The sequence below is a fragment of the Epinephelus lanceolatus genome, chromosome 3 (assembly GCF_041903045.1).
Source record: "Epinephelus lanceolatus isolate andai-2023 chromosome 3, ASM4190304v1, whole genome shotgun sequence".
In the NCBI taxonomy this organism is placed as follows: domain Eukaryota; kingdom Metazoa; phylum Chordata; class Actinopteri; order Perciformes; family Serranidae; genus Epinephelus; species Epinephelus lanceolatus.
Genome location: NC_135736.1, coordinates 18779599 through 18803510, shown reverse-complemented (window position 1 = coordinate 18803510; position 23912 = coordinate 18779599). Strand labels below are relative to the sequence as shown.

The following is a 23912-nucleotide window of genomic DNA, read 5'->3' as shown; positions in this document are numbered from 1 at the left end:
TCCACTGTACACTTCCTGCCCAGCACCAAATAACAAAGCGAGGTGGTTAAGCAACTAAAGAACCAGACATTTTCTCCAGGAGTTGGTACAGGTGCTAATATGGCAGAATTATGTTTACAGCTTTTTCCCCCTTGCTCTCAAGTGGCTGAAATATCAGTTAAGTTAGGTTTAGGGGTACAAATCCAGTAGACAACAGAGGGACTACATTTGTATGGGTTAGTTCACCCAAACAAATCATTTTATCTTTTCCAATTTAGCAATGCAGACACTGTTTTCTGAGCAACACATTACTGTTTACTTTTTTAAAGGTGTTTTTAATGTCTGGGGCTCGGGGCTAAGGCGTACCATATATGTCTGAGATATACAGTATCTCACATAAGTGAGTACACCCCTCCCATTTTTGCAAATATTTCATTATATCTTTTCATGGGACAACACTATAGAAATGACACTTTGATATAACTTAAAGTAGTCAGTGTACAGCTTGTATAGTAGCATAGATTAACCTTCCTCTGAAAATTACTCAAAACACAGCCATCAACATCTAAACAGCTGGAAACATAAGTGAGTACACCCCACAGTGAACATGTCCAAATTGTGCCTAAAGTGTCAATATTTTGTGTGCCAACCATTATTATCTAGCACTGCCTTAACCCTTTTGGGCATGGAATTCACCAGAGCTCACAGGTTGCTTCAGGAATCCTCTCCCACTCCTCCATGATGACATCATGGAGCAGATGGATGTGAAGACACCTTGCGCTACCCCACCTTCAGCTTGAGGATGCCCCACAGGTGCACAGGTGAGTTTAGGGTTGGATACATACTTGGCCAGTCCATCACCTTCACCTTCAGCTTCCTCAGCAAGGCAGTTGTCATCTTCTAGGTGTGTTTTGGGTCATTATCATGTTGGAAAACTGCATTGCAGCTCAGTTTCTGAAGAGGGGCGATCATGCTCTGCTTGGAATTCATGTTTCCCTAAATGAACCGAGCTCCCCAGAGCCGGCAGCACTCATGCAGCCCCAAACCATGATGCTGCCACCACTATACTTGACTGTAGGCAAGGGACAATTGTCTTAGTGCTTTTCACCAAGGTGCCACACATGCTGACAGAGCACCAAGACAACTCTGGTGAATTCCATGCCCAAAAGGGTTAAGGCAGTGCTAGATAATAATGGTTGGCACACAAAATATTGATACTTTAGGCACAATTTGGACATGATCACTGTGGGGTGTACTCACTTATGTTTCCAGCTGTTTAGATGTTGATGGCTGTGTTTTGAGTAATTTTCAGAGGAAGGTAAATCTATACTACTATATCAAAGTGTCTTTTCTATAGTGTTGTCCCATGAAAAGATAAAATGAAATATTTGCAAAAATGGGAGGGCTGTACTCACTTATGTGAGATACTGTATCTCCAAACCTGGCACTATGTTTTAACAGTCCAGTTAATACGAAGGACAATTGAAGATTCATTTCCTCACACCCTGTCCATATGTCCAATTGTTAAAATTACCACACATTTTAAGAGCTTAATGTAAGTTGTACAAATCAGAAATCAAGTATAGGTCCCACTCTGTTGGGTTCTGTGAAAGATTTTTTTTCTGCCTTGTGTTTCCAGATTTGAAATGTCCGGCCCTCAGCAGGAGAAAACGAGCCACGACTATAATAGATGTAACAACTAGCTTGGGTAAGAAAAACACTCTTAAACTACTGAATAACTATCTCTAAACATCTCATGTCACTCAGGTCAGGCTCTCTGCAATGTCTGTAGAAGGTTAGTTGCTGTAGCCTGCCTACTTTTTTGTAACCTGGCAGCTGAAGTGAAGAAGTAGAGGGCCCCCGCCAACCCAGAAAGTATGGAACTGAACTGGGTGGAGCCATGACCTTAACTTGCAAGGGTCAAAAGACAAGCACTAGACACACTGCACACCACATTTCCTGGGTCATCAAGGAGCATGAAAAGATGTAGGTGTATCATGCGCAGATTGGAGTCAGGTGCAACACAGCTGACAGACACCCAACCCTTTTCACCTGTCCTGTGTTGTTCCAGCGAGCACAGACCCTGAAAAGGTGCCCGACATGTCTAAGAGATAGAATTATATGAACAGACCGGGCGTAGACCACAATGCTTTCATATGTCCTCAACACTCACTCATCAAAACAAGGCTGCCAAGATTGCCACACTGCATATAGACTGTGCGCCAAACACAGAGGGAGGATCCCTACCTGGCCGCCTGTAGGCTTGAGATATCCACCCACAACACCATATCGCAATGCGTTTCCTGAATATGGTCTTACCAGCAACTCCATCATCAAAGCAAATAGTTGTTCAATGCATCTGATGAGAGCAGGCAAGACAAAAGCCGCCTGAGCTGGGCAAGCTGGGCCGTAAAATCCCAGGACACTGAAGTACTGGGCACAGAAGAGATATGTCATTATCTGCAGATGATGCTGTTGTCTCAGAGGGGATGACTGGAGGTGGTGGCATGTTGACAGTCAGAGCAGGTCTCTGCGTTATTGGCCTCAAGTTCTGCCTCACTCTAATGGTGGCGAAGCACACATCAAAACATTTGCAGTGATCCCACCATTGCTGGTGTCTAAACTTGGACTGCGCCTGACAGGCCTCGCATGCCGGTGGCTGCTGAGCACCACTCTCAGTACCAAGTAACTGAAGAGGTTAAGTGGCAACTCCATCTGTGAAGGAAGCTAATCAGTGGGCACTCACTGACACTGTAGACTGAATGGTTAATGGATGCTGTCATAGTAAATAGTAGTAAATCCTCAAGCGAGTAGTATGATTGACATTACAAGGGCACTATGTACAGCAGGCTTAGCTTGATACAAAATGACTGTTAACCAAATGTAATTTCACTTTGTTATCCTATCATCACTCTGTGATAAAAGTCTTGTAAAGGTCTACAGTACATCTGTCCATATGAAAACTTTTAGCACTATCTTCTATGAATTTTTCATTGTTGTCACCATGGTTTGGCCAGATTCACCAGATTTGGCTACTGTTGTGATGATCAGGCAGGTTTTAGCCTCTGATTGGGCTATTTTTGGTCAGTCCAATCTGGCGACACTGCTTGTGCTCCATATCTTCTTTCTTCTGTCTCTCCCCCACAACCCCTTTTCTTTCCAGCGAGTCAATATTTGGACCAACTGCAACGTGACTGTTGTTTGGATGGCATGAGGGAAACCCCCGTTCCATACACTTGTGAGAGGCGCAGCGAGTACATCAATGATGGTGCAGCCTGTGTTGAGGCCTTCCTGCGCTGCTGCAAGGAGATGGAAAGCCAGCGAGCTGAGATGAAGGAGGATAGCCTGCGACTGGCTCGAAGTAAGAGACGGGGACAAGGGATAGGTTGAAGCCCTGGGTAGTTACTGGTGGTCATACTGGTAGAAACAGTAAACAATCAGTATAATAACCTTTTTAATGACGCTTTAGGTGAAGAGGATGACAGTTACATGGACAGCAATGAAATTGTTTCTCGCACCAAATTCCCTGAAAGTTGGCTGTGGTCAGATATCACACTGCCCCCTTGCCCTGATAGTAAACCTAAGTGGTGAGTTAACTGAAGCCTATACAAAAAATACTTTGATAGCTTTAATTTCACCTCTAAAAGTATTATTCTTTGTTTCAGTGACACCACATCAGTGACAAAAAGTGTTCCTTTGCAAGACTCAATCACAACCTGGCAGTTCACTGGCATCAGTCTGTCAAGAACTCTCGGTGAGGATTCAATGAATTAAATGTCTTGTGTCTTAGTTGCGCTACAAACCTCAAAACCAAGAGCCCAAACTACATTCCATGGTTTCTCTATTTCCATTAGTCTGTTCCTCACCCAGCTACCCTTTCTGTCCTTGATTCATGCCTTGTTTTTATGTTGTTGTTGTTGTTTTGTTTGTTTTTTGTTTGTTTGTTTTTAAGGTATTTGTGTGGCTGAACCATTAGAGATAATTGTCAAGAAGAACTTCTTCATTGATCTCAGATTGCCCTACTCTGCTGTTCGTGGAGAGCAGCTGGAAATTAAAGCAGTCATCCACAACTACAGCCCCGATATTTCTACTGTAAGTCTGAATCATTCGAGCTTAAGCATACTGGATATTTTTCATGAACCACTTCAGGGCAAGAGGATAGAAAATATTAGACTATGATACGACAGGTTGCTAAAAAGAGGATGAATGGAACTAATGTATAGGCCTGTCTCACAAAACAATGTGACTTTTTTTAGTAGATTCGGTTAATTCTGCATTCTTCAGTCAGTACAGGAACTGGATCACTAATCTGGCAAGAATAGTATTATTGTTACTGGAGGTAATGACAAAAAGTGTGTGACATTGTCGGAATCTGATCCACTCCGTGGAAAGTGTAGGTATATGTGTAACTGACATGGATGATTACTGTATGGGCCTACCATGCACAGGCCCCTGGGTGTCTGCAAAGAGACACACAATAACTACAAAAGGGGCAAAACAATCACAGAAAGACACAAAATGACCAAAGGAAGACACAAAATCACTTCAAAAAGACATCAAATACTACAAAATGGGGCAAAACAACCACAGAGAGACACAAAATGATCAAAGAAAGACACATTACTTCAAAGAGACTCAAAATAACAACAAATGGGGCAAAACAACCATAACGAGACCTATAACAGCCAAAGAAAGACACATTACTTTAAAGAGACATGAAATAATTACAAAAGGGGATAAACCATAGAGATACAAAATGGCCCAAGAAATGCACAACCTTGTTTCAAAGAGACACAAAATAATTACAAAAGGGCCAAAACAACCAAAGACACAAAATGACCAAAGAAAGACACAATTCTTCAAAGAGACACAAAATAACTGCAAAAAGAGGCAAAACAACCACAAAGAGACGAATAACAACCAAAGAAAGACACAAAATCTCTTCAAAGAGACATCAAATACTACAAAAGGGGCAAAACAACCACAAAGACACACAAAATATCCTCAGAAGCACAAAGTGACCAAAAAGGACACCAAATTACCCCAGAGAGACACAATACCACAAAAAGATGCACAGAAAATACAAAGAGATACAAAACAACAACAAAAAAAGACATAAACCATAACAAACTGTGAGTGGCTTGCTCCTATGTAGGAGGGCATTTTTCATGTCCGTGCCCAGGAGCCCATCATCTCATAATCCGCCCATGGTAGCTGACCATCTTTTATCAGCTACTTTTACAGTACCTCCCCTTCTGTGTCTCTGTTTTATTTTCAAGGTACGTGTGGATCTGATTGAGGAGACACATGTGTGCAGTGCTGCTTCTAAGCGTGGGAAATATCGCAAGGAGGTTCAAGTTGGGGCCAAAACTACGCGGTCTGTACCCTTCATTCTTATTCCCACAAGGGAAGGACAATACCGCATTGAGGTTAAAGCAGCTGTGAAAGACCAAGATATCAGTGATGGAATTGTGAAGACTCTGCAGGTGGTGGTAAGAGAAACACTCTTTGTACGAGGTTAAGAGCATTTTTTCTGTTGTCCACAACTACATAATAATGTCGTCTTATCTGTAAATGAAATGTTGGCAGCCATCTGAGGAGAGCAGGACAGATATGTTGAGAAATTTGCAACCTTTGAGAAGGGCCACATCAAAGCACAGTGCCATTATGCACAACTTCCCACTGTGTTTACTTTATTTAAAATCATTAGAATGTTTTTGATAGCACCTTAACATCAGTTATTTAAATTTATCCAATTAAATATGATTATTTAACCCTGTCCATCCTATAAAACCACTCCCAAATGTTAGATTGTGGATTGTAGTAGCTAACAGAGTAATATCACAGGTCAGAGGTGTGTTTTTGGATCTCAGTCCGCAAAAAAAACCTTGTTGATATTGCTAGGAAAGTATTGTTGTGCTGAAATGTATCCATTTCACCCTCATCCTTCCTCTCCTGACTTAATGCTTCTACATGAGGTGTAGGTGGAGCCGAACTGTCCTGTACAACTCCTCCCTCTGATGATCGGACTCATTTGGCTATTTATAAAACAAAACACACAATATAATTACTTATTCTTATTTCATTTATAACGTTACAACCATTTCATTGTATACTGTATATATTTCAGATTGTCTACTTTACTATTTTATTATTTATTTTATTTTATTGTCTACTTTAATATTTTATTTTATTTTAATGTCTACTTTAATATTTTATTTTATTTTATTTTATTTTATTTTAATGTCTACTTTAATATTTTATTTTATTTATTTCATTGTCTATTTTAGTATCTTATTTATATCTTCATCTTTATCTCTTGTTTCCATTCATGCTGTATTTCTATGCTGTATTTGGAAAAAAAACAATTTCCCCCCGGGGATTAATAAAGTATGCTGAATCTGAATCTGAATTAGCTCAGCCGCACCCAAATTTGAGCAATGTAATCAAATCCTGACAATATGATCCGATACCTCCTGTAAATATACTTAATGCCTTATTATACGGTCATGGAGGTTAACAAACATGCTTTTGAACATACTCTGAAGTGCTAGTCATGTTTTTACAATTGATTATGAGTTTAGCTATAACGCTTTGGATTTTAACGAACACACCCCCACCTGCCCTGGAAGACATTTTCACCTCCAGCTGCCTCCAGAAATCAACAAACATCTTGAAGGACTCATGTCACCCTGCCCACCATTTGTTTGACCTTCTGCCCTCAGGCAGATGCTATCTGACAATTAAAACACGCACAAAAATATTACTCCAAAGCCATTACTTCACTGAACGCTGCACTGAAATCACACAGCCAGTAATCTTACTATATAATGACAAAAACTGTGTGTGTGTGTGTGTGTGTGTGTGTCTGTTCCACATTTTTCTCCTCACTGACTTGGTCAATCCATGTGAAATTTGGCACAGTGGTAGAGGGTCATGGGAGGACGCGAATGAATTCAAAAAGATGAGAGGAACAGCACTCCAAGTTTATTAAATTTTATTTTGCCACACAGATGTTTCGGGTCTGGCCCTTCTTCAGTGTGCTCTGGCAAACAATACAACAGCATGCACAGGTGCGCTTAATTGTAAATCAACCTGACTGACGCAGCTTGTAAATCACAGCAGTGTGAGTCAATTGGTGACTGAGTCACATGACCATGCAAAAGAAAAAAAATTTAGGATGCGAATGAAGCAATATTACATCAGTTGGCCAAAGGGGGGCGCTATAGCAACCAATTGAATTTGCAAACTTTGAATGGGCATATCTCATGCCCCGTATGTCGTAGAGACATGAAACTTTGCACAGAGATGCCTCTCCTCATGAGGAACACATTTGCCTCAAGAACCCATAACTTCTGGTTATACAGATTTTCCGCCATTTTGAATTTTTTGAAATACACTTAAAATCGATCTCTTCCTAGGAAGTTTGACCGATCTGCATGAAACTCGGTGAACATAATCTAGGGACCAATATCTAAAGTTCCCTCTTGGCAAAAGTTGGAAAACTTACTAAAACTGAGCTTCTATAAGGCAATGAATATTGCGGAGGGCGTGGCTCATCACATAAAGGTGTATAACATCTCAAGGGTTTCACCGATCACCACACAACTTTGTAGGCATATGACCACACATAATCTGAGGGGACCCCTCCATTATTTACCCCATCAAACAAAATGGGGGCGCTAGAGAGCTAATTTCTTATCTAGGCTTAACCGCCATATCGATTTTTCCTAAACTTGGTAGATATGTAGAACAGGGCACCTCAAGGTGACTGGAGAGATTTAACTCTAATTGGCAACTGGGTGGCGCTATAACAACAGAAAACTGCTTAAAAATGGCTCAAATGCAACCGATTGCTGTGGCTCCCCCTGTGGCCAAATGTTTTGGGTTCAAGTCATGGTATGGTATGCTGTACATAATCACGGAAACTGTCAGTCAGTCATTCTGTCTGTCCCACGTTTTTCTACTCACTGACGTGGTCAGTCTATGTGAAACTGCACATAGGCATTGAGGATTGGCATAGGTAGAAGGTGGCAAAGCTACCAGTGGGTATGGAGTCTGTGGTGGCCAGTGCTATTCTGTTTGCTGTGGTGTGCTGGGGCAGCAGACTGAGAGTAGCCGATGCCAACAGACTCAACAAGCTGATCAGAAAGGCCAGTGACGTTGTGGGGGTGGAGCTGGACCCTTTGACAGCAGTGTCAGACAGGAGGATGCTGTCGAAGGTGCGGGCAATACTTCAGCATGGCTCTCACCCTCTCCACAACGCTCTGGTCGAACAGAGGAGCACCTTCAGCCAGAGACTGATTGCTCCTAAATGCACCACTGAGCGCCACAGGAAGTCATTCTTATCTGTGGCCATTAAACTGTACAACTCCTCCCTCTGATGATCGGACTCATTTGGCTATTTATAAAACAAAACACACAATATAATTACTCATTCTTATTTCATTTATAATGCTACAACCATTTCATTGTATATTGTATATATTTCAGATTGTCTACTTTACTATTTTGTTTATTGTCTATTTTAGTATCTTATTTATATCTTCATCTTTATCTCTTGTTTCCATTCATGCTGTATTTCTACAGCATTGGAACAAAAACAATTTCCCCCCGGGATTAATAAAGTATTCTGAATCTGAATCTGAATCTGAGGACTAGTATTTAATATTTATACTTTCATCGTGTGCAATATCTTTATTCATTTATTTGCTGTATGTGCAATAATTTTAACTTACTCATGTTCACAACATATTTTGGCACTGTTGGTGTGTGCGTATGTGTGTATGTGTGTGTGTTTGTGTGTGCGTGCGTGCGTGCATGCGTGCGTGCGTGCGTGCGTGTGTTTAGAGTATGAATGAATGATATCTTATCCCCTCCTGTATTATTTATTTATTACTTTTATAATGAGTTCTGTTTTATTATGTGCATTGAATTTCGTTGTATTTATTCACAGTGACAGTAAAAGGAACGGAATTGAATTGACTGAAGAGCTATAATCAGATCCAATCATAAGATCCCAAAGAATTCCCACTACCTATTCTGTTATACACAAGTTTAAAAAGTATACTTGAAAAAATAGTGAAGTTGTGATTTCTGATTTTTGTCCTGTTGTGTTTTTCAGCCCGAAGGATTATTGGTAAAATCTCCCCAGATTCTAACTCTGGATCCTGTGAAAAAAGGTGCAGGTGAGTTTACAAGCTAACAATATGTAAAAATACGTAATAATTTAATAACATATTTTTTTTACATTTTAATTTACTGGCCATGAATTACATAGTAATATTACCAGAAATTGTAAAACAGCAATTCATCATTAAAATATTAATCTATAGCTGGGTCGATAGTGGACAGCAGGTTAACAACAAATGCGTATATGCAGTTTTACGTACACAACATTGAGTGTCTGTTTACACGTCAACATGTGCATACAGTTTGTATGATCAGTGTGGACACACATCTGCACATGTATGTGCGCACATCTGTGTCATCTGACCGTGTCTGTGGATCTGCACAGCACAGCCCTCTAAAAATCATGAAGGGCTCACCGTTCACAGAACTACTGACATGTTTTTACCAGATGGTATGCAAACTATCTCAGATACAGATCACTGCCCTCTGTTGACTGCAGCAATAATACAAGAGATATATGTTTTTGTGAGCTCCTTTGTGTTTCTTGTGTTTATGTTTCTGTGACCAGTGGTCTTTAATTGTTTTCTCCAAGGAGGACTATAAATTATCGAGACAAATGTGCCCTATGATACAAGGTTACAAAGCTACTGATGTACAGAACCTGGTAGGGGTGGGAATCTTTGGGCACCTCACGATTCGATTACGATTACGATTCAGGGGCTATGATTCGATTATAAAACGATTATTGATGCATCTTTAATTTATGTATATTGACGCACTTTTTCACAACACACATTTCTTTTTGTCTCACTGAATAAGCATTCAACACTTGCAATTTTTAAAAACAGTGCATTTGTAATAAGAAAGAGTTGAATTCATTTCCATTATATTTTATTAAACATATAAATGGAAATGCGTGCAAACTGGAAAGTTACAACTTCGTTGTATGGAACCAAAGGTAACAACAAGTATCTTAAATCACAAGATAAAATGCACAGTTAGAGTAACAAATGATTCGGTGGCGACAGACGTCCACACATCACATGTAACTGCGTTCCCACCTGCCTGCCTTCAACAGTGAGGCCATGACTTCTGTTTTGGTTTGATGGTAGAGTGTCGGTGAAATAGCGTCGGGATGGGATGGTGTGTCTGGGCTCCAGTGTATGCAGCAGTGCTCGAAATCCCTGATTTTCCACGACAGAATAAGGACGCAAATCCTTGGCAATAAATGCCGCGATGGCCTTCGTAATTCGCTTTGCCTTTTCCGATGAGGGTGGCAGCTTTCTAATTGCTTCCTCGATTGTTCTCTGGTTGGTAGCGCCACTAGTTGCCGCAGCAACAACAGCCTACTGTCTCCCTGACTCCTCCATCAGGTGGAATCGAGTTACATGGCTTCTCATGTTTGTTGTGTTGCCAAAATATTTTATTTTAGCACGACACAGCTTACATATAACGTGGCTCTTGTCCAGTTCGCTTCCGCTGTCAACGTTGTAGAAGCCGAAGTATTTCCACACATCTGCTTTTAAATTAGAAGAAGCTGTTCAGCTCTCATGGCGAGGTGGGTGGCGGTCAGCCATGTTTGTTTTCCTCTGTGCGCGTGTTGGCGTGTCTGCTCCAGTTGCGCATCCCAAAGTGTCCCGGAGATGACACGTACCGCGTTTCTTAGTTCCGCATTATTTAGAACCTTCTGTATTACTCTAATTAACAGATTTAAATAATCGAAATTTGGACGTTTGTGAATCGATTCAGATTCGTCCACGTCCGAATCGCGATGCATCTAAGAATCGGAAATTTCCCCCACCCCTAGAACCTGGGCCATTAGTTTTACTTGTTTAATACATAATTATTCTGATCTCTTCGTAGTTAATGGCCTTTAACTATGCATCCCCATTCCATTCCCAAGTTACTATATCTGTTATTATTTGTGAATGAATCCCAAAACATGTAAATACTTTCTGCCTTTTAGATGGTACACAACAAGAAGTTCTCAACAGTGAGATTCCTAAGACAGAGTTTGTTCCAAACACACCTTCTACCACACAGATCTCAGTGACAGGTAACATATCTTATGGCATAGCATGTGATAAAGTGACTGCAGTATTACTTCTTCTTTGTTCATGGTGGCAAATTATGACCTCACTTGTTTTGGAAATGTTCGCAGGAAAAAAGAAAGTAATTGATCTGACGAACGACATTAATTGGAGATCAATGGAAAGCCTGATCTATCAGCCCTCAGGCTGTGGAGAGGAAAACATGATCCACTTGACCCTACCTGTCATTGCAATCACATATTTGGACAAAACCAACCAGTGGGAACCTGCATACATTGAGAGACGTACTGAAGCCCTCCAACACATCAGCACCGGTGGGCTCAAACGAATGCATTCCTTAGCACAGATACCTGAAATTCTGTTTAAAGCCCTTGTGTGTAAGAAAAGAAGCTCACTAACTTTGGCAGAGGTGGTATTAAAAAAGACATTTGGTAGACAGCAGTATAAACCACCTAACTGCTCAAACTGGCTTCCAATGGAGGAGATTCTGTGCAGAGTTGAAAAGCTGTCAGTAAAAGAGTTGTGTATTTATTTTATCTAGGTTACAACAATCAGATTAACAATCGTAAAAATGATGGGTCCTTTGCTGCTTTTCCTGATCACAAAAGCAGCGCATGGTGAGGCCTGGCATGCATGAACTCATACATAAATGATGGCACACCCTCCTTTAACCTAGATTTTGACTATGTGAGAAGCGATGTTTTTCATGTACAAATAAATGAAACTAAACTATCACACCTTCTTCTCTCCTTTCCTCTCTAAGGCTGACAGCTTATGTTGCCAAGGTGTTTTCCATTGCCAACAATCTGGTGGCAGTGCAAAAGGAACATATCTGTGATGCTGTTGAGTTTCTGATTCACAACGCGCAGCAACCTGGTGGCTTGTTTAGAGAAGTTGCAGTGGTGTCTCATGAAACCATGATCGTAGGTGCACTGTTATTATTAACAGCAGACTTCAACATGATTCTAAACAAAAGACCAAATCAAAAGGAAAACCATTACATGTCACCGGCTGTCATCGATGAATAAACAGAATTTTAATGCTGATGATGGTAATAATATGCTTGTGTTTGTGTGTGTGCATAGGGGGATGTGCGTGGTGTAGACTCAGATGCCTCCATGACAGCCTTCTGCCTCATTGCCGTGCAGGAGTCACGCATACTATGTACAGCCACTGTTAATGTGAGTATCTCATCTGTGTACAGTTTACCAACCCTACACCCCAATGGTAACTGTAACTAAGGAGGTTATGGCTCATATGGCGTTGCAGGTACAAAAAAGGGCAGCCAAACCGACCCTAGGCTTCTGGGGGTCCTAAACAGGAATTGGTTTGGGGCCATCGTAATTGTAACATGTTGCCATTTTACGTAGCACTGAATCAACATGTGTAATAGTTTAAGTGCACATAATATACAAATAAGCATATAAAGACTAAGTGGGACCTATTAGCAGCAACACTATCTTTAAATAGACCACAGTAAATATAGCATTTGTCCATTGCCCCCTAACCCCATGACTGGTCCTTCCCAGGGCATTTTGATTGATCTGGTGAAAGCTTGATTCATATTTTAGTGTTGTGTTTTCAGTGGAAAGGGCTGAATCGCATCCGTCCTCATGGTAAAATGTTGGAATGTAGTAAGGATATGACACGACTAAGTGTCTACATACAGATATTTTTACAAACATATTTGCCTCAACATCTTGGCATAACTCTCATTCACACACAAACAGAGTTTTGGGTCTCTAAAACAGAGATTTTTTAAAACACCTTCTAAGGTGCAGTTTTTCAAAACTCTGGTTACTGTGTATCTGTGTGGACATGGAAAACAGAGCATTTGGGACACGTTGATGTCATCTCCTGAGTTTACGCATGTCCACTGTTGCTTTGTAATGAGGATGCGCTAGAAACAACAACTACAATGGTGGACCACCAGTTTGCTCTAACGTCTGGCACCCCATTGACTTTTCCACATCGCAGCAAATGATCCCAATGAGGTACTGAACATCTGAGCAATGAGCAGGCAAATGGCTGCTGGTCTGACCATTACCTCATCCACTCCGTCATGTCCATTTGTCTCCAACAGAAAAGAGGGGTACAGAAAAAATGGCCAGATGACACCATCTGTTGACAAAAGTCTCAGACTGTACTCAGTAAGGAACTGCCCAAGTAGTGTCCTGAAGACACTGAGACACACTGCAGTATGCTTAAGTTTGTCATTTTGAATGGCTTCAGAAGCATCGTGGACACAAAGCCAAAACCAAACCAAAACCAACCAACCAACCAACCAACCAAAACCTCATCAATGCCAGCAAGCCTTTGTCACATGGCAGAAATACACAAATAAAAGAGCGCTCAATACAAAAGCAGTCGCTCAAAGGGCAGGTTAGGGAACTGAAGAACCAGTAGAGAACAAAGAAGGTCCTAGAGATCCAACAACCAGCAGACTGCAAGGGCACTAACCAGCTCCAAGAAAAGTATCAAAGACCAAAACCAACCACCCTACATGGCCCTTATTTTCTGTACAGCATTGATGAGGAAATTTATCACATGGCTGAGAAGAAGGGTTTTGGAGAACAACAATCTCGAGGCCAAAACCAAATTTCTGGTCTTAAAGTTGATAGTGCTGCCCACCCTACTGAACAAATTCAGTAACATGGATCACGTGAGCAGACAACTGAAGGCTCTAGAAGCTCACTAGCAGAAGTGCTTTAGGAGAATTCTCAACATCAGCTGGCAGGGTAGATGCACTAACTTCAGAGTCCCCAAGGAGGCCAGTCTACCCCACCGTTGCTGCTTCTGTCACACACCAACTCATGATCCACATTCCCTACTCTCAGCTGCCAAAGCAATTTCTCTTCTCCCAGCTTAGACAGGTCACCATACCCCAGGAGGACAAATGAAAACTATAACCTCCACCGTGTTGCAGAAGTCAAGAATGGCCTCCGAAAGAAAAAAACATAATAAAAAATGCCCAAACCACACAAAAACCTCTATCTCACACCCCCTTGATATGCGGATCTAGGATTGGCCTCTTGGACCACCTGAGGACCCACAAGGATTAAGCTTGTCAGATTCAGGAATCTCTACAATTTATATGTTCTCCCATTATTCTCCTTTTCCTTACTTTCTTTGTTTTTTCCTTCTGCTCAGGATCTGCAAGACAGTATAGAAAAAGCAGCAGCCTATCTGGAGAAGCGTCTGCCCAGCTTAATCAACCCATATGCTGTTGCCATAACATCATATGCCCTGGCCAATGAAAACAAACTGAACCAGGAGATCCTCTTGAAGTTTGCTTCCCCAGGTTTCTTTATGCAATATACACATACATGTAGTGTAATAGCATTGTTAAAGTAACAGTAGAACATATCTTGGCTTGTCAGAAGTATAGAATAGTAATGCATTTACATGTCTGTGATTTCCTTAGATTTGTCCCACTGGCCGACACCTAGGGGACGTGTTTACACATTAGAGGCCACAGCTTACGCTCTTCTGGCTCTGGTCAAGGCCAAGGTGAGCATGTCCTACTTATCTGTATCAATGGAACATCATGCTACAAAATGATTCAGTGGAGTTATCTTTTATGGTACCACACTACAGGGTAGAAGGTTGGTAGCTGCAAAGCCTCTGAGCTCTGACAACACTGCTGACATCATAGTTGCTTCTATATGGATAACCAAAGGCATATTTCTTGCTAGGTAGTAAAGAATAAAATCCCATTGTAGAGACTCACAACTGAGCCAAGTCTTACTCCAAAGTCATCGAAATCTGGCGCTTGGGCAGTGACTTGTGGCATCAGAAACCACCAAAAAAAGGGTGTCCTTTAATGTCGGCACGATATGCGGCTGGTTGCCATTATAGTTTAAAGGCACCTGGTGGCATCAGGGGGAAATGCTGTAGGACAAGGATGAAAGCTTAGGCGGTGAAGGTCCGACTGGGGCAGGCGGGAGGAGCAGTGGATGGGTCCAACTAGGGCTGCACGGTATATGCGGTAGACGGTAGAAATGATATAAATTTGGTCCACGGTAGAGATTTGCGCTCTACCGTCCTATCGTCAATGACGTCATTGCACCTGCCTCAGTGTGAAAATGGCTGCGAGCACAGAGACAGCGGAGCAAGAGGAGCTGGTTCACGTCTGTGATTTAGCGTAGCACGTGCAACATGTGTTGCTGGAGTTAATGTCTTATGAACAGCCCCGGACTTCTCAGACTCTTTTAGCGACTTACCGCTCAGAGGGAACTCATTCAGTGTCTCCTCTGGCAGCAGCACAGCGTCTCTCCCTCTCCTCTCTCGCCGTGCGTACACGGGAGTTGGTTTTCGTCAAGAGAGTTTGTCATAAACCTTTGATAATGTAAACCTATGTGACGCTAGGGGCTCCACAAAAAACTCCATATGTGAATGTGTGATAGTTGTGGTATCATAGCAGCCTGTCACAGGATACAGCGTGATGATTAGAGGAGAAATGGCAGAGCATAAAGGTCCAGGTGGAAAAAACACAACTCAATCATTTAGGATTTTGCTAAAAGAAGGAAATTACCTTTTGATATATATCCCAGGGGCCTTTTTTCACCATAGAGTACTGGGTTTTAATTTTGAGTTTTGAGATCTGCATTCTGCACAATAAATGCTCTAAAAAATACATTATATCTTTGCTTTTGTTGTTGTTGTTTTTTTTATCAATTTAGCTTTGCTAAGGGACTACAAAACCCATTCAGAAACACTTCTATTACAACTTTTACACTTAAATTTATACCGCAATATATACCGTTACCGTGAAGGGATTCGATTTATACCGTGATATAAATTTTAGGTCATACTGCCCAGCCCTAGGTCCAACAAACACCGACTTTCAGCCTAGAGATTGGTGTTTGCATCCTGTAAGTTTCTAAAGCCAGAGCCCCCTTCCACCAAACTTACGATGTTGTACCAATGTATGTTTATTTTGAAAGAGACTGTATGTAAGCGTTAAATTTCCTTTGAAAACTGAAGTGTATTTTGAAAGAATACAATGCATGTAACAGGCAGAACTAGACACAGAGTCCCAGAACGTCAACAACCAACACACCCAGGGTACCTTGCACGTCGTATGTGGACATAGAAAGTCCATGACCAAATGTCAATATGTGACGAGGTCGGAGTGAGAATGTGTTGTACCTCTTGTTTAAGTAAAGTAATCTATCACAGAGACAAGATATACGTTTTTGTTGAAAGCAGACATTACAGACAAGTACAGAAATCTAAGGTATGCTTTGGAAATATACATGGATGTATAACAATAAGCCATCAAAATGATATTTCTATTATATAACAACCTTTGTCTCCAACCCCTCTGTTAATAAAGGCCTACGAAGAAGCCATACCTATTGTGAGATGGTTCAACAAACAGCGGAGAGTGAAGGGAGGCTATGGATCAACTCAGGTAACACAGACCTCCAGCTATCGATCTATCTATCTTTTCGCACTGTTTCAATTCTTTGCTGGGATCAAACTACTTCATTTTCCTTCTCTCCCACACTCTCTAGGCTACTATACTCGTGTACCAGGCTGTAGCAGAGTACTGGGCCAGTGCTAAAGAACCAGAGTATGACCTGAATGTGGACATCTTGTTGCCGGGCAGGTCTAGGCCTATCAAGTACAACCTCAACAGGGAAAACCATTACGGCACCAGAACATCTAAAGTCAGAACACACACAAACACACAATGTTTCATTAACATCATCATCCATGAAGTTTTCGGTATGTTTCTCCTGCTTATACGTGTGTGTGTGTGTGTGTGTGTGTGTGTGTGTGTGTGCGTGTGTTGCACATTGAAATTCCCCCAGATCAATGAAATAAACCGGAATGTGAAAGTGACTGCCACAGGCACAGGAGAAGCAGTGCTAACGGTACATAAAAAACACTAATTTAGTTCTGAGTTTCATCATCTGTTGATTATTGATGTGTCCTTTTTAGATAAGAACAAAGACATTTAAATAACCTCGCGTGGACAGTACTATTAAGTCTGTAAGCCTATTGACATTATCACAATGCATTTAATGTCTGTGTAACAGATGGTGTCGCTGTATTACGCTCTACCGAAAGAAAAGGAGAGTGACTGTCAGAGGTTTAACTTGTCAGTGCAGCTCCTTCCAGGTAATTTGGTGCCCTCTGTCTCATTGCTCACATTAATCTATTTTGTATTGACATCTGCCTCCTTTTTTTATGAGAAAAGATTAATTTTCATCCAAATTTTTGTTCCTCCAGAGAAAATGGCCGAGGATGAGAAGATATACAGGCTGAAAATAGCGGTTTTGTAAGTACATAAAAGAAATCATATAAATAAACATTAGATTTAAATGGCTATTTCTGATTTTCAATTTATTTCCATTATCGTCTTTTCGGTGTTGCTATTGTTTTTAGTAGCCCCATGTCCCTGATTTTCTCATTATCCCTTCCCAGTATAGCAACTTTTTTTTGCTTTCATTTCTCATGTTTTCAAAAAATAGAAATGTTGCAGATATCATGGTCACGTATTTTTTTGAATTTGTCTGACTCACTTTAAACTCAATTGAACATCCATAGATTCCAAACCATTTGGCAGCTGGTCTGAAGCTGTTGATTGTATCACACAATCTTGCACAGCAGTTATCATGTTAAATTTCTTGTCAAGTTCTTGTCCAGATTTAAAGTATTATCTTTAGAAAAAGCAGTTAATTTTCACCACCAAGTTCAATTTTCTCAAAAAATATTGTTTTGTCACAGTTTATAGCTATATAGCTTTATAACAGTTATGTATTATAATATTTGATAATATTTTACTACCGATACATTCCTTATTTTATCTATTCACTCCATTTTCTGCACAGGTATAAAGACAGGGAGCGCGATGCATCCATGACAATCTTGGATATTGGCATGCTAACTGGCTTCACCCCTAACACCAATGATTTGAGCTTAGTAAGACACACACACACACACACAAAAGGTCCCTCTTCGTCGTTAACAAAAAAATGATACAATGTTATGTTTGGACGCACAGTTTACATATACACTTATCAGCCAAAACATTGAAACCACTGACAGGTTAAGTAAATAACATTGATCATCCCATTACAATGTTCTAATGAAAACCTTTGGTCCTGAAATTCATGTGGTTGCCATTTGACACACACCACCCACCCAAACACCTTTGCAAACCAAGTACACCCCCTCATAGCAATGGCACTCCCCAATGGCAGTGGCCCCCCAGCATGACAATGTGCCATGCCATGCAGCAAAAAGGAGAAATGTCACAAAGAGCTCAAGGCATCAACTGGGCTTCCAAATTTCCCAGATCCCAATCTGAGGTACTCCTGATCTACCTTGGATTGGATTTGGCTCTGACCTGTTGAGAGATGGACACAGGACCTCTGAGGGTGTGCCGTGGTGTCTGGCGGATCCTTTGAGTCAAGTGGGTTGCGAGGTGGTGTGCCTGCACTTCCTACGGATGCTCGATCAGATTGGGATCTGGCTAATTTGAATGCCAGGTTGACGCCATGAGCTCTTTGTCATATCCTTGGACACCTCCTAAGCCGTTTTTGGCATGGTGCATTGTCCTGCTGGTGGGGGGCACTGCTATCTGAGAGTTACATTACCATAAGGGGGGTATACTTGGTCTGCAACGGTGTTTGGTTGGATGGTGCCAGTCAAGTGGCATCCACATGAATACCAGAACCCAAGATTTCTCAGCAGAGCATTGCATTATGACGAGATGATCAATGTTAGTCACTTCATCTGTCAGTGGTTTTAATGTTTTGGCTGATCGGTGTATATACACATATATATGTGTGTGTTTGTAGTTAGCCAAAGGACGTGCCCGCACCATTGCAAAGTATTCGGTAAACCCCGCCCAGTCAGAAAGAAGCTCACTCATAATCTACCTGGACAAGGTAAGACATGACTGTTTCCTGCCTCTATACTATTTCTGTCTGCTTTGTTCTTTCTTTTTTGATCTCTACCTCACATTTGTCCACAGGTTTCTCACACAAGACCAGAAGAGATCATTTTTAGGATTCATCAGAAGATGAAAGTGGGAGTCTTACAACCAGCTGCTGTGTCTGTCTATGAGTTTAACCATGAAAACAGTAACCGTGAGTCTCAAAGACACCCAGAAATATATGCTCTGCCTCTGACCCACAAACAAATGCGGACCAGGTTAAAGGATTATTATTTGCTGCCAGTAGATATCAGTGTATATAGCACAGTGGTTAAGGGTGTGTTTTCACATTCTCCAGATATACAATCCTGCTGTGAGCCCAGAATATCCTGCAAGTATTTATCTTATTTTCTTTCCCACTGCAGAAACACATTGTGTGAAGTTCTACCATCCAGAGAGGAGAGGTGGTGAGCTACTGCGCATCTGTAGAAATGATGAATGCACATGTGCAGAAGGTAAACAAGACGATGTCTAACTAAAGACTGAGGCTGTATATGCATAATTGTACATCTCAAATCTTGACTGAATAACTCATGAATATTCTTAAATTGTGACTTAGATAGAGCTGCACTCACCCATCAACTCATACAAACACATATCTTATTTAATCAGGCCGTTAGTTGTGTATTTTATGGAAGCTGAGAACGGCCGTGCTTGCTGTTATTTCTCCAGCGACGTTATCTCGAGATCAAATTAGTTATTTCATTTTATCAAGATAAAGCTTGTTTTCTCATATTGATAGATTCATTTGTGTCGATATTTGAGAAAATTTGTAGAAAAGACTCCCGCACACTGTCTAACTTGCAAAAATAATTTTAATGCTGCTGCAACATTTCAGAGACTAGACCTTCATCACGCAAACAGTTTTGTTACCATTTCATAGGTAAATTGAGAATAAATGCTTGAATTCTTATTGTTAACTTGCAATCTCTCAAAAAACACACATCCAAATCCTGGACGTACATAACAAAAATGAATCTACAGGGGTATGTTTAAATCAAGAATAAGTATCAATACACAAAAGAATACTTGATAATAATGCTACAAAGCCTCCACAATGTCACAGAGTAAAAATTACATCCAAATATGCCAGACAATGGTCAAACTACACTCTGCCCTACCGAGGAAACAAAAGGCTGATTTCTCTCGACAACAAGATCATTTATCATAAGAAAACAACATTTGTTTTCTCAAGATCACAGCGTGATAATAGAGAACTTAGTGTTAGACCTTGTTTGAAGCACTAGAGCCAGAGCATGAGAGACAACCAGAATTTATATTCCCCCATTTTCAGGTGTTACGGCAATAAAGTGGTAAAATGGTGTCCTCTTGTGTGCACAAGAGGTTACCACAGGCTCCATCCACATCGAGATCACAGTTACGTGTGTCACGAGCGTGCCAAATGCACTTTAGGTGCATTTTCTTTAGGCCAGACTCCCTTGGCACACCTGTGGCACACTTGGGCTCGGGGTGGGATTAGAAAGAATACATTATGATATGACAAGCGTGGCTTATCATATTCATATTCACTATTCAATGTGGAGCTCCAGCTGACATTTTGGCCAGCCTTCTTTAGAAAAAGATGACACATGCAGCCGTTAGCCCAGTACCCAGTGTTTAGGATAGAAACACCAGGTGCAACACTGGCAACAACAGAGGATCCTGTGGGAGTTTAAGTGGAGCAATAAGTTTTAAGTGATTCACAATTTTTCTTGGAGCTGTATGAACTTTTTTTAACGTGTCTGTCTCCAACATACCTGTTGATGTGTAGAAGAAACTGCGAAGAATGATTCACAAAAACAACGTTTGATGTGTACATAAGCAACCGGAGGAACAGTTATTTTACAATAGTGTGATGCTGGTTGCACAAATGGAACCAGCGGATCTGCCGTGCGTAATTGTGGCTTTACAGTGCGCAACATCAGTATTTACTTTGTGTCTACTGTTTATTTCCAGAGAACTGTGGTGTACTGAAGAAGGGCAACGTCAGCAATGTGGAGCGCACAGCTAAGAGCTGTGAGACTAAAGTGAGCAGTAATATAGATTTTGGTAAGAGTTTCTATATGTTTTTGTGCGTGACTGAGAAATTACAAGAATAAGTAAGCAATGGAGCCAGTGAGCTAACAACCTGCAATTTGTCTTTCCTCAGTGTACAAAGTGAGAGTGGAAGATTTTATAGATGGCTTGTCCACGGACATTTACACAGTGCTGGTACTGGAAGTCATCAAAGAAGGTGGGTATTTCCATCTTTGAACGTAAAGTACCTCAAAGGTGAGATACCACATTTCACTCATAAGTGCTATATCGTAGGCAACTGGACTTGCTTGCGTTTCTTGAAGATGTTTCGCCTCTCATCCAAGAAGCGTCTTCAGTTCTAAATGACTGGTACGAAGTTGCAGGCTATGAACCCTGTGTGGGTGGGAACCTTTGCAGAGTCAGAGAAGGGACACTCCTTTGAGGACAACAATGTGCACATCTTGGCCAGGGAGGAAAGATGGTTTGAAGGAGGAGTAAAAGAAGCCATCTACGTCAAGCTGGAACGACCATCGTTAAACAGAGGGGTTGGCTTACGACACTACTTATCCCCCACCTACAATGTAGTCTTGGGATCCCTCCCCAGACAACTTCACACCCATTCACCCCAGGTCCCACCTGACCCAAACGACTCACATGGTGGCCAGGTGGGTCAACGGCTCACATTGTGACCTTCATGACTCTGAAACTAAGAGCTCACGTGACCCCTACAACTCTGCAAGGGTTCCCACCCACACAGGGTTTACAGCCTGCAACTTTGTACCAGTCACTTAGAACTGAAGAAGTTTCTTGAATGAGAGGCGAAACGTCTTCAAGAAACGCAAGCAAGTCCAGTTGCCTACGATACAACACTTACGATTACCATGACCTGGATGACTGAGAATCTTCACCGATACATTTCAATCCCTTTCTGATTTTGACGTTCACTTCAGATCTCCCCAGAGCTGCTTCCAGCCACAATTATACTGGGAGTATGTGAGAATTCAAAAGTAATGTTTCAAAGCTGTGCTTGTTGTTAGGCATCTAATATGTTTAAAGGAAAAATGTAGTTTATTACATGTTGCTCTGATCATCACTTCTATCAGTTATGATCGTACTCACCAAAATAAAAGCTGTGATCTGAGCCCGAAATCTGCTGAACACAGGGGTATTGCTAGTTTTAAACTAGAAGAGCCCTCAGAGAGTGCAGACCTCCTCCAAGGCCATATGCCCTATACCAAAATGTTGACGATGCATACGTAATCCAAACTTCCCTGTCCTTAGTTTCGGTAGCCGGTGGGCAGCATATGCACGTTAGTCCCCCCAATTCCATGTCCCTACCATCTAGCTGATCAACTGGTGTAACATTTTTCAAACTGGTTTGATATCAAGCCAAACACTGGACCGGAACCACTACTATCTAGTCACACTTGACTCAGCAACCCCTCTTGAGTGGAACATAATGACACTCTGTCCTGACAGTCAATGAGCATCCAAATATCACGTCATATCACATAAAATCAGAGCTGTCTGTCCACACTAAATCCATTATTCACGTCTGTTTCATCATGTAAACAAGCCACACAAATATATCAGCTGTGCTCTAGAGATCAGACTGGAGACGTAACCATTAGCACCATAGCTCTGCCGCTATTTTGGCCCAGCAACCTCTATGTTTGCTTGTGATGTCTGAGATAGCCAAGTGCAGGCAATCAAGACTATCAATGTCGTATATTTCAAGTTAAAGAAAAGGGCAAAATAATTTGACGGTTTCTTCTTTGACCCATGCTACACCCCTTTACTAAGTTTCATGAAAATCAGGCCAGCACTTTTCCCTAATCCTGCAGACAAACAAACAAAGAAACATACTGAACCAAAAGCATGACCTCTTTGGTGGATGTAATAAACCATAGTTTTCTGTTAAGTATGTTCTCTCTGTTCTTTGTTTTAACCACAGGAAATGATGACGTAGGCCCTCTGAATAAACAGCGCACATTCCTCAGTTATCGGCACTGCAGAAAGACTTTAGGTCTGAACAAAGGCAAAACCTACCTTATCATGGGTGCATCCAAAGATATTTACACAGACCAACGGAGACAATTGTAAGTTCTTTGCGTCTGCGCATGTGTGGTGTGTTTGTTCCATCTGTAATATTGTCAGTATTTAAAACATTTTACCTGTCTGTGGTGTCTGTGCTTTGTGTTGCCAAAGTACATACTCGCATGCAAATCATGCTTATCTTTATCAGTTTTCGTAGTGTTGTTTGTGAGTAATTATTATTTATCTATTTATTTATTTTTTGACTTTGTACTTGCCATTATTCTTCCTGTCATTCCTTTTTCATTATTCCTGCAGTTAGAGAGAGCTGTTTACATGAAAACCCAGTGTTTCTTTCACTTTCTCTAGGTATCAGTACGTGCTGAGTGAGAGAAACTGGATTGAGTACTGGCCCACAGATGCAGAGTGTAAAACCGCTGTATACAAGCCTACCTGTGCAGGCATATTGGAGATGGCCCAGAAGTACACACGAGATGGATGTCAGCAGTAGTGAAGCTGAAGGAAATAAAATGTTCTGTTCAAATTGTTTTCATTTGGCATTATTCTGTAATGCTTAAGATTAGAGTTTGAAAATGACAGTGTTAACATGTAGTACATACGGAGTATCAATAAAATACTTACAGAGAACCTATACTGGGTCAAAAGTGTACTGTAAGTAAGTGGGAAGAGGACAAAGGGTCAGTACTTTACTTTATGAGATAAATTACACCATAAGCACCTACATGTCT

At 41.2% G+C, this 23912-nt stretch overlaps 1 protein-coding gene across 4 annotated transcripts in view; it reads left to right on the top strand.

The window, feature by feature from the left end:
* The window catches only part of LOC117254742 (complement C3-like), a 64240-nt gene that overhangs the window by 14618 nt on the left and 25710 nt on the right, over positions 1 to 23912 (top strand). Inside the window, exons 17-43 of one of the 4 annotated variants that reach the window (XM_078166639.1) lie at positions 1619 to 1687; positions 3143 to 3340; positions 3449 to 3566; positions 3645 to 3733; positions 3932 to 4071; positions 5259 to 5471; positions 9104 to 9161; positions 11078 to 11167; positions 11273 to 11476; positions 11704 to 11779; positions 11926 to 12085; positions 12248 to 12343; positions 14313 to 14463; positions 14587 to 14672; positions 16501 to 16578; positions 16682 to 16837; positions 16982 to 17044; positions 17210 to 17291; positions 17403 to 17451; positions 18005 to 18095; positions 18977 to 19066; positions 19153 to 19267; positions 19479 to 19568; positions 21070 to 21162; positions 21263 to 21346; positions 23084 to 23228; positions 23533 to 23815. In XM_078166639.1, coding sequence (XP_078022765.1) covers positions 1619 to 1687; positions 3143 to 3340; positions 3449 to 3566; positions 3645 to 3733; positions 3932 to 4071; positions 5259 to 5471; positions 9104 to 9161; positions 11078 to 11167; positions 11273 to 11476; positions 11704 to 11779; positions 11926 to 12085; positions 12248 to 12343; positions 14313 to 14463; positions 14587 to 14672; positions 16501 to 16578; positions 16682 to 16837; positions 16982 to 17044; positions 17210 to 17291; positions 17403 to 17451; positions 18005 to 18095; positions 18977 to 19066; positions 19153 to 19267; positions 19479 to 19568; positions 21070 to 21162; positions 21263 to 21346; positions 23084 to 23228; positions 23533 to 23674 — 3026 coding nt within the window. In that variant the 3' untranslated portion in view covers positions 23675 to 23815. Of the gene's footprint in view, positions 1 to 1618; positions 1688 to 3142; positions 3341 to 3448; positions 3567 to 3644; positions 3734 to 3931; positions 4072 to 5258; positions 5472 to 9103; positions 9168 to 11077; positions 11168 to 11272; positions 11477 to 11703; positions 11780 to 11925; positions 12086 to 12247; positions 12344 to 14312; positions 14464 to 14586; positions 14673 to 16500; positions 16579 to 16681; positions 16838 to 16981; positions 17045 to 17209; positions 17292 to 17402; positions 17452 to 18004; positions 18096 to 18976; positions 19067 to 19152; positions 19268 to 19478; positions 19569 to 21069; positions 21163 to 21262; positions 21347 to 23083; positions 23229 to 23532; positions 23816 to 23912 lie in introns of those variants that run through there. The other 3 variants (XM_078166637.1, XM_078166638.1, XM_078166635.1) reach the window with 3 other exon arrangements.